We start from the raw sequence: 11,185 nt of genomic DNA on the forward strand, positions 1-11,185 counted from the left end.
TATCTTTTTGGAACCATTCAAAATAATCCTTTTATGGCTTTATGGTTCAAACAAAAAAGAGCTGCAAATCAAATTAATTATTTGCAGGAAAATTAACACAATTTCCTTCAGTGTAGTTGACAATTTGGACATCACACTGCGTTTGTGGCGATTTCCAAAGAGTTTTCTCTCTTGCGAAACGTCGCGTTGATGATTTTCTCGATGTGAACATATTTCAGCACATTTTCGCAATGGACGTCATCAGTTTGGCGTGAAAAGAAGTGACGGAAAACTGTGAAAAAACTACAACATAAATGAGAAAAATGCGAAGATGCTGGGTGGTCAAAGTAGGCAAACAAAGATGAGGAAAAGCGAGGGGAAGCGTCTGCAAGTGGCTGTCGAAAAACCCACGCGCCTACCATTAAGACATTGGATCATTGAACTCTTGCGGTAAATTGCTCAATAAAATTCACAACATTTATATTATAACTATATTCTCAACTAACTGTTATTTTTTGCTATTGTCAGTTGAATAGTTTTAAGGCAGTTGTTAATGCTTTTTATTTATACCTTTAAATAAAAACATAACATAATTGGACAGTTGTCGTAAGCAGTGCAAGCAGTTTTGCACTGGCGCCATCTGTTGTTCGGCAGACTAAGCTGTGGTGTATAAGCAAACTAAGAGAGCACGAATGTATCTGAGACTCGAACCACAAGTACCAATACTAGGGCTGCAGTGACTTCAGCGAAGACAGGAACCCTCTTCTGGCAAAATACACCGAGCAAAAAACAGTAGTTAACACTAAAGGGGCTTTAAGCATGAGCATATGAAAAAGAATTATAATAATGATAACTTTCAATAGAAAGAACTATTAAGCGATAAAGACACCATTTATTTGTCGGCATTAGTGCTCTTTGTGAATAAAAGCGTACATCGTTTGTTGGAAATTGTGTGCGCTGTCTTCATTGTTTTCGTTTTGTTTGCGTTGGCGGCACACACACACAAATGCAGCCGAGCCCCCTCTTTTCTACCAGTCTATTCGTAACATATTGTCAATATTTGAGCGGCTTTTAATTTGTGATAAATAAAACCTTCCGTTTGGGATTAACCAATATATAATGATAAATCATTTGTGCCCATCATGTTTCATTGTGCTGATATATAAAGTGGAGCACAAGCAACTTTTGGCAGGCATAATTTACTGACAGACGGCGGCAGACATTGTGCACTAAAAGAAAATATATAGCTTGTCTTCTATAATTATGGGAACGTAGTGTTTTGGTGCTAAGCAATCAAGAATATGCTTTATCAATAATACTAAGGAAGTTTAATTTCCTTTAAGTTTTTTTAGTGCACAGTTTGAGACTTTCCCCCACCTGAAAGCACCCATCTCTTCTCTTTGGCGTCGCAGTTGTATTTGAGTAGTATTTTCCGCGTTATTTATAAACTCTTGAATGTGACAGGCGGACGCAGGCCATTCAAAATGTGCCATGCAGCACAGAAGCCTAGGCCTTCCGTTCGACTCTATGTTTCTATTTCTCTTCACTTCGCCCCCGATCCCCCTTTTTTATCCCCAATGAGTCCATGCCCCATTCATGTGTGCTCGTCATGTCTCGAGTCTGACACTCGTTAAGGGTATGGCCAAAGGTACAGTGATTCATTTAAAAATATTAGTTGAAAACTTTCCTTTCATCGAGTTTGTGAACTAGTGGTTACTACCTTAAGGTTTAAATAAAATTATATCAAGAGATGACACAATTTCAGCTTACTGTGTCTTCACTGTAGATATGATGTTTATAGGGCACATTCCCATTTGCATTTAGATGGCGCTAAGCAAATGACGGGTGCTGTGTCAGCGATTTGACAAGAAAATGCTGTAAAAATTGTGTTTGGTCTACTAAAAGAGCACGGGAATAGGTGAGTACAGGGAAATGGGCAAAAACGACAGACACTCCATTCAGAGAGAAGAAAAACTGGAACTTCAAACATACATACTACATACTAGGCAATTGCAGACACAACCTACCCCAACTTGAGCACATAATCCAATCCACTTAATTCCATTGCGCCCTCCGCAGCCATTAAATCAATAAATCAAGGTGCGCCACGCCCCCTTCATGAACCACACAACACTGCCATTTATGAATTAAAAAGACTTCCAGACCCCAGTTCGCATCGCCAGATAACCAATAATCGGCAGAAGCTACAACTCGTGGAGTAAAGCAGACAGTGGAAACAACATGACTTTACAAAAAATGTAAATACCCTTACAAACCAAATATTATAGGGTACTTTAAGTGCCAAAGTGCTTATGTTTTTTTTTACTATACTATGTTATTATACAGCCAAGTCTCAGACAATTAGCAAGCCAAATATGTTAATTTGCCAACTATATGCTATATTTGTATATATAAATCGGGCATGTTGCCCACAATGATGTAATTAACATCCATTGTAATATCAACTTAATTATATTTAAGTCAGAAATGATCAAAATTTCAATATATCCTACTTAACCGCTTTTCCATTATAATGCCATCTTGATTCGCCAGTCATAAGACTCCCCCGAAAGAGTATCGAAATGTGGTATCTTCGGGATGAGAATCGAACTGAGATTGAGAACTGAGGCTGCTGGCGGAAGTGCGGTGTGCAAATTCCAATTCTGTAATCAGCAGCAGGATGGGATGGTTTGGGATGGCGGACGAGAAGGCAGAGGAGCAACGCATCATTGAATTCCTAATCTGGCATTAATACAATTTTATGTGCGGAGTCGCTAGAAGAGCAGAGTCCGAAGAAGAAGACCCCAAGAGGGGGCGGGAATCCCAACAAAATCCGCCAAACGCCAACGAGCCTCGGACCATGAAGATGGGCGACGACAGATTGTGAGCATTGCACTCGAGGAGGAGGATGAAGTGCACCAGGGAACAGGGCAGCGGAATGCTCGGGAGGCGGCGGGCGGCGGGCAGCAGCGTTTGGAATGTTGTCGAGCCGTTGTCGTTGGGGGCTGCATTTGATATGCCTGCTGTGTTTGACCCATATTGGAATTTGCCTCCAGAGCACACGCAAAAAAATATAGTTAACTTTTTAAAAGGCACATGGTCGAACATCTCACTGTAGTTCTTAAGGTTACTCTATTCTCTCCCAGTGTAGAAACAGCAACAGAGTCGAGTTTGAAGAGGTGGTGTCAGGAGGACAAGGAAGGGTCTTGGGCGGTGGAAGGGCGGAGTTGGGGCGGCGCGCAAGTCACGATTTGTACACCGCTTAGAAAAACTTGTAATGAATGTGGGATGCAATGAAATGGAATGGCTGGGGATGAGCTGGGGGCCAGTGGAGGACAACAGGAGGCCACTGCACAATGAAGTCGACCTGGCAGTTCAGCACACACACACACACAAGAGGAATGTCTGGAAGGTGTTTGAACTCAAGCCAGCAAAGTTCAAAACTTCGCAATAAAGGAAGTTCGAGAATGCCCTGAGACGAGTTGCTTCTGGTTCCTGATTCACAAGGCTATCAATTATGGCCAGAAAGGAAGGAAAAGACCACAACAAAATGGAGCAACATGGAAACTAGAACTTCCTTGGATTAGCTGACTTTGATGTCCGCAGACAAGGCGTATAATAAGATTGGAAAGCCCTTTTAGCAAGCCCCTATCTATTTACACATTTAATCTAAATACTATCAGCTCCATGATGAATCATGTAAATATTCTGGGCTGTCACCTTATCAACGTTATCAGCGGGGTTTTTGTTTGGCTTTTTAGTACTTTTCCTGAGAAATTGTTTTGCTTTTGTATGCATTTTTGTCTACCAAAAATGTTTGTGAATAATTTGTTTAGCGCGGAATGTTTTATATTATCATTTTAAAGAGCTCACCTTCATTTTCACTGCGTCGTCGCCTGGGAACACTGTTGTAGTTGCCTCCGTGGTAGTACTCCATCTCCGACTTCTCCGTGGACTCGTTCTCCTGCTTTTCATCTTCAGTGTGAACTGGGGACGAAGGTCCCGAGGAGGCACTGGCCACCGGTGAGCCAGAGGTGGCCGAATTGGTGCTGCCACTGAGTCCATTGCCGGGATACTGTCCGTTTCCGGATCCGCCGTCCAGCGATCCCCTCTTGGCGGGCTGCATTAAGTACGAGCTGGTGGGCGAGGCGCAGGATGAGGGTGTGGAGCAATTGGTCAAGGGCAGAGTATCCTCGATGAGATCTACGGACTTTTTGCGCGGCTTCTCCGGCGGAATGGGAGCTACTCCCTGATCGCAGGAGTTCCTCAGCAGCTCCTGCTGCTCCTGCATCAGGGATCGCTGAAGCACAGCTGCCGATTTGGCCGGAGGCGGAGGCGGAGAATTATCCGCAGTTTTAGTCGGCGACTGACGCACCCTGTCCGGATTGAACTTCACCGGACTCACGTTCTTTGGCTTGACCGCCGGAATGGGCGGCAATGGCGGCGACTTGACCGGACTGCCAATCTTCCCGCTTCTTGGCTTGATTTCTGGCGGAGCCTGCGCTCGCATTGGCGGATTGGGACTGGCATTTGGTGGAGGTTGTGGCGGTTCCATTGCCGGTTTGGCCACCTTTTCGCTATCCATGATCAGCCCGGTTCCGGGCACTGTACGTATGATATCGCAGCGGTTTAGATCGCTGTGCGTCCGAGTTGTTTTGGTCTTGGTAAAATGGGAGGTCCACTTCTTCTGCTTCTCGATCAGCTCCCGTGAATTGAACTTTCGCTCCGGTTTCTCCGGCTTGTCACCGCCTGAACTGGCGAACAGAGCACTCACTGACCCGCTGGCCGGTGGCGGAACAGGCGATGGCTCCTCCGACTTCAATCGGGATATATTGTGCTGCGGGTACTTGACCACCGAGGTGGGGACCACTTGCGCCGCTGGTTCCACAATAAATTTGCTGTTGCTCAAGCGTTGCTCTGGTGGCACTCCATTCTGGGCCACAATGGCGGCATTGTTGTTGTTGTGAACGAGTGATACCCCGGAGGGAAACGGAGTCCTCCGCTTGGGCGGCGACTGTGAGCGATCCGAGGAGCGTGAGGACGAGCGATCCGAGCCGTCACATAAGTTGTCCTCCCGCGAACCACTTCTCAACAGTCGAGAACTCACATTCGAGTTGGACTCCACGCCCAATTTCTCGAACAGAGCCCGGGCGTTATTGAACCTGGCGGAGTGGGATTCCGTTCGCACCGCCGGAGCTCCTTGGACGTGGGCGTGGTGGGCAGCAGCAGCGGCGGCTGCGGCAGCGGCGTGGGCGGCAGCCACAGCGCTAAGCTGCTCCACCGGCTGGATCTCAATGGGCTTGCGCTGGAAGATGTTGGCTATCTGGCTCACCTTACCCACGGGAGCGGGTGCATGGTGCATCGGTTTCTCCATGATTAAACTGCAAAGAATTCAAAGAAAAAATGGTTTAGAATAAGTAGGTTCGATCATTCGTTATCCAATATTACAATTTAATGCAACGTTTCTTCTCTGGTGAAACCAAAAAAAAATGATCCATTAACTTATAACACAATGTTTAATGCGTATTCCGGTGTTTTTCCTTTACTATCGAAAATCGTGTATATTAAGAGATTCAGTTATCTATGATACAAATTCAACCCAGCCGCACCCTAATGGCCAAACTGATAAAATCGATGGGTAACTATAACGCTTATTGCAGTTTTACCTTTGCCATTTTCCTGCTCATCGATTTGACTGACTTTCGCGGCGATTTTCACCTTCACTTTCTGCTGATTTCTATGATTATTCCTTTGTTATGCGTATGTTTGTTATTTTCTGCACATCAAACACAATTAAGGTTCCATTGATATGGATGGGCCCCTAATATCCGGTCCCTGCTCCCTCGTCTTCCAGCTCAGTTCCCAGGTGTTGGATGTGTGAAAGTCTTTGAAAAAGTGAACAAATTTCAGTTGTTGGTGCCTCGGCGACTTGGGTGAGAAAGAGATGGCATTGCCATAAGGTATCCAACTGGGGCTTTCTTTGCAGAAAGGCGAAGAGAGGCCGCGAGAGACACGGAGAGCCTCGGAGAGTGGGGAATGTCGGTGCGACATTGAAAGCTATGCGATGAGGTGTAGGTGATAGGGTAGTGGTTACCGTTATCGGTATTGATTTACGAGTTGGGCTAGGTTGGCGCCGCAAGATGCCCTACTGGCAATGGGAAATATTCCTATGAAGAATGGTTTGTAACAATCTGTAGTGGGATTTTACAAAAGATTAAACAAAACTTCATAACTGCTAATAAAGTAGAGCTATCTTACCCTGCTCGTAGAATTTTATAACTACTAATCTCCGCTAATGAGCCAAACTAATTTTATAAACATTACCCCACCCAGACCTAACTAAGACGCCTAAACAAAACTAACTTCTTTATAATCATAATTCTCTGTGTATTTTCTGTGTGTCAGAGCGCGGTAGGCGAAAAAAGCGCAGTTTGTGCCACACAGACTATCTTAACGCAGCAGACAGTCGAAACTTATCGCAAAGTCAATAAGAATACGCGCCTAACTAGCTGGAAAAGAGCAAACACGAGCGAAGAGGTAAACAAATGGCCCGATAGTGAACTCACACCCATGTCCACACAATTAGGAGGAGCGACCGAAACCGAGACAAAGGTCGGATCTGAACAGTCGGCCGTACTATGCAAATATCTGCCCGGGGTCTTGTGTCTTGTAAATATGGAAGCGGCGCAAAAGTCAGAGCCCGAAACACGAGACAATGGCGACGGATGGGCACTAATCTAATCTAATCGAAATGCACAATGCATGTGACCGCGAATAAGGATGGAATAAGGTGGATAAGATAAAGATTACGGCGAGATAATTATAGCCGATGATCTCGTCCGTCGTTGGATCATTCAAAATCACCCGTACCACATGGCGGATGAGTTGAATCGTAAAGGCTTCACTTAAAATATTACGCATCCGCCGCGTTGCTCCTTCCCGGGGGAAAACAACGTTGCACTCAGTGCATAGTATCCGTGGTAAATGTTTAAAGAGCTCGCAGATTTATTTGGCTACCGAGCTGATATTGATTTAATGACAGTTCCTCTCCATTTATCCACATCCATCCACCCTCATTATAAATGAATGGCGCTGCCAGTGGTCAGAGAGGCAAGGACGTGAAAGGACATCGACATGGACACGACCAGCAAGCTGCTCAAGTGCACAATCCCTGCAGCTTTTGGGGTGGTATTGGCTGCTCGTTTGGCAGACTACACTGCTATTTATAACAACCCCATGGGGTCCCTCCATGGCTCCTTGTCCTTGGCTTTTTGGCATCGCAATTTAAGCACACAGTTCATGGCAAGATCTCCCATTGAGGGCTTTCAAGGGTGAATGCAAGATGATGAATAGCCCATATAGTTTCTATATATGATTTGCACAGAATTATCGATTTTTATAACCCCTATTTAGTTTTACTCTCAAAAGATGCACACCATTCCCAACTGTGAACCATAATATCATTATCTATCTAATATCTGTATCTATTACAGTTTCCGAGTAATTTGCATTATAAAAACGACGGAGAATCCATTCAGCCGCACCCTCGTTCTCAGCACAACTGTCACCATTATCATTAGCATAAATACGGATTAAGACACCCCATTAGAGCACTGTAATCAGCGCTAAATGCCCCCGATCATAACGATAACGATCATAATTTGCAATTTACGCCTTGCAAATGACAAAAAACTAGTTTACCCCTGTCTCTCTAATTTTTGCATAAATGTTAATTGCAGTCGGCAAAATGTTAAATTGCACTCGTTAGCTCAAGCACGTGATCCCGGCGAGATGATGGAGGAGGAGGAGGGACTGGCACCAGGAGGAGGCCGGCCCAGGTGAGCAGCAGGTAGCCAGCGACGACGCCATGTGTTATAATTGCGTCAACATTCAGTCTCTTGAGCGTGAACAAGAAAACAATGTCAACAATGAAATGATGGCCCCATTGTGAATGGCAGTGGCACACCGGGTGCAAGTGGAGTGAAGTGGCGGGCACAAAAGATTGGTAGCAATTAGTGAAGCCACCTACCTACGCGCTCTGTGGATCCGTGGATGGTACTCCACCAAACCATTCCATATACTAGGCGAAGGCGAGATGGGAAACCCCGCTGGGAGGTCTTGGAGTTGCCCACCAGTTCACACGAATTAAAGCTTGGCGCCAGGGAAATGATTCTTAATATGATATGGATATAGGAATCGGAACAGCAGTAATGATGACGACATGATGATGATGATAATGTCGGGAACCAAAGTCACTGCTGTGAGCAATCAGATCGGGGTTAACAAGAGGACAACCTCTAATAACAAAGTTATACAGATCATTCATACATTGTTTCTTAGTAAATAACTAAATTAAATAGAATATAACTAATTCAAAGCTGATGTTGTGTCTGCCAAATAAAAACACTTCCTTTGGAATAACTTTTGTAATGATGTAAGATATAAGTTCATTCGTGTACTTTTTCCACATTTTCTGTGTCAGCATTTTAGTTACATCTATGACTCTTGATTCAAAGATCAACCTTGGACGCTACTTCACAAAGAGTCGCCGTAGTCCCTAGCATTATTCTCCAGCTTTTGTGTGCTTAACAAGTTGTATTTCTTTCATTTCGATTCCAAGCCCAACCTTCGCTGGTCGTGACAACTGTCTGGCACACAGACTTACAGACTTACAGACCTGTAGACCGGCGGGCCATTTTCCGCGTAGGCCTGGTTAGTAACACAAGTAACGAAGGAACAGAGAAATATATAAAAAAAAAAAACACAGCCAACAACATTCACTTATTAAACGAGAACACAACAATTCAAGATGTTTTGATACGGTCGCCTTGCTACCGCAGCGGCGATGAATGCGAAACGAGTTGTTCTCAATGTTGTGTGCTGTGTGTATATTGTGTGTTGTCTGTGGTTCGCTGGTCTTGTTAGACAAATTATGCCAATTAAACGGTGGGAAAACAAGTTGGCAAGTCTGCACGAGGTGGCCCCCAAGAGTGGGTTTCGCGATCCCACTCCGGCAGTCTCCCACTTCTGAAATTACGCATCCAAACTGGATTGTGCCTACGTGCAAGAGCAAAAATGCATGCCCCACCGAACGGGTCTTCAAAGGATGCGCCCTGCCAAATTGAATAACCAGAGGAGCAGCTCCAGCTCCGCACTCCACAGATCCCAGGCCAGAACCAATTGAGATACGTCCTCAGCGCTCCAAAGTGTTTAGAGCTTCACACATCGATCCGGGATCCATTTGCATAATCGAACCGATTGACTTTTATAAGCCTGACAAATGACTGCCAGTGAGTCAGTGGCCTGGAATCGGGTGGAGAAAACTGTCGTCGTCGGCTTGGCGAGTCACTATTCTTGAGCATTCCCAGGATGCTGGCACAGCATTTGCATACACTCCACCTCAGGTAGCAACCTATTCCATATGCTCCATATTGTACTGAGGGGATTCTTAAAATATTTACATTAAAATGCAGATTTGGGATAAAAAAAAAAGTTGATCTAAAAATGGAAATCGATCAGAACTTGAACCAAGAAGTTACCTATTATTACCTATTACTTTATTATTCAATAGTGAATATATTTTATATTTTTATCATTTTGCCAAACTCTTGTTGCTACCCTCGAGTGGTGTCCAAATAAACTAGACCTCAACGTGGCGCCATCCTCCTCGCGTTTTCCCCGAATGAGTCTCATGTGCGCATAATTAAGGAGTCCAGGGATCTACCAACTTGGCTAAGGATTCGCTACGTGTATATGTGCTAGCGAGTTTTTATGGCCTAACTGGGAGATGATGGGCTTCTAAAAAACAGTTGTGGCAGCTTTGGGAAGGGGACTTGCCACGGCTTATGGAACAAATGTTCCATATACTAAGCATACGAGTTGTCAGATGGGATTATGCTTCATCAGCTATAAGTTGGGCCATGCATAAAGTCTAGTTTATGGTAAAAAAGCGGTAAAAACTATTAAAATAAATAATGTAATCTTTAAATATTAGACTTTTATTGTTCATAAATGTGTTTTTATGTTAGTCAAGGTGTAATTATTTCCTAAAACTAATATATGGGATGTGTAATTGAAATTTACGAGCACTCCACAGTTGCATTAATCTCGCCATAAGCCCGCTGGGCACTTGGATTTATTGCCCGGCGATAGCCAAAAGTTGACTCACCTTTCTCCTGGCCAATTCAGGTGCTATGTGGTGTCCTCCTTCCTCCTTCTCCTCGCTGGCCTCCTCGGCTCTTCCTTTGTTGTTTGATTAAACCTGCTCTACACCTAAAGCCTGGCTCCGCTCCAAACATTTGTCATTGTGGCGGGATGTTTGTAGTGCGCTTTTTCTGCAGTTTTTTTTTTAACTCAAGTGGAGCCAGGTGATGCTGCTCCGGCTCCCCACTGCCAACTCCAAATCCACTTCCACTTCCACTTCCTCCCACTCGATGCACTGAAGCGTGTCTAGCTGTTTCTTCTCGTCCGTGGACGTCGTCGTGGTTGTCAGCCAATCAACCCACCGCTGGCCTCATCGGTGTCAGCATTTTTTGTGTGTTTGGTTTGCCTTTTGCGCAAGATGAAAATGCAAATTTCTGCAAAAAACAATCGGAGAAACAAACGCAAACAAGAGTTAGGAGAGCGAAAATGCAGTTAACAGAAATGGGAAACTTAAGTGATGCATGGTAAACAATTGCACTAGTTCACTGCTTAAAATTATAATTTATTTTAAAGCGTTGTAGGTACATGTGTCTTATTTAAGAATCATTCATATCTCACACTGCTTTTAATCACATTTAATGTCATTTTATAAGATACCTATTTTATATTATAATATTTTTCTCTGTGCACTTGCAGGTTCAATGAACCGAAAAACAGCCGAAAGCTGGCCAACGAAACCCAATAGAATTGCCACATTTTTAAGTTGGCCCTCCGGGGCACACGAAATTAGTTTGGGCTCTCCTTCGAGGGATTTGCCGTAGGGTTTCTCGCCGGAAAATTGAAGGTGAAATGTTGCCAACGGAAGCAATTAGTTTCATTTGGAGCTGCAGCAACTGGAAAGGGGAGAAAACACAAAAACACAACGCAACAGTTCAAGACGAGCGCCCAATCGACTGAAACCAAAAACCGGGGGGAAAGTCCGGCCAATTGATAAACAGACAGCGTGTTTCCAGTAGCTGGAGTCGTCAGCAGTCATCAGTCAACAATAACAATGTTATTAGCT

At 44.4% G+C, this 11,185-nt stretch overlaps 1 protein-coding gene across 10 annotated transcripts in view; it reads right to left on the reverse strand.

The window, feature by feature from the left end:
- LOC117141989 overlaps positions 1-10,552 on the reverse strand; it is a 34,408-nt gene extending 23,856 nt beyond the window's left edge. For all 10 annotated transcript variants that reach the window (XM_033305826.1, XM_033305820.1, XM_033305824.1 and 7 more), the window contains exons 1-2: positions 10,148-10,552; positions 3,853-5,360 (exon numbers count right to left, since the gene is read on the reverse strand). In XM_033305826.1, coding sequence (XP_033161717.1) covers positions 3,853-5,353 — 1,501 coding nt within the window. In that variant the 5' untranslated portion in view covers positions 5,354-5,360; positions 10,148-10,552. The remainder of the gene's footprint in view (positions 1-3,852; positions 5,361-10,147) is intronic.
- Between the last annotated feature and the right edge of the window lie 633 nt (positions 10,553-11,185).

The sequence above is a fragment of the Drosophila mauritiana genome, chromosome 3L, assembly GCF_004382145.1.
Source record: "Drosophila mauritiana strain mau12 chromosome 3L, ASM438214v1, whole genome shotgun sequence".
NCBI lineage: Eukaryota > Metazoa > Arthropoda > Insecta > Diptera > Drosophilidae > Drosophila > Drosophila mauritiana.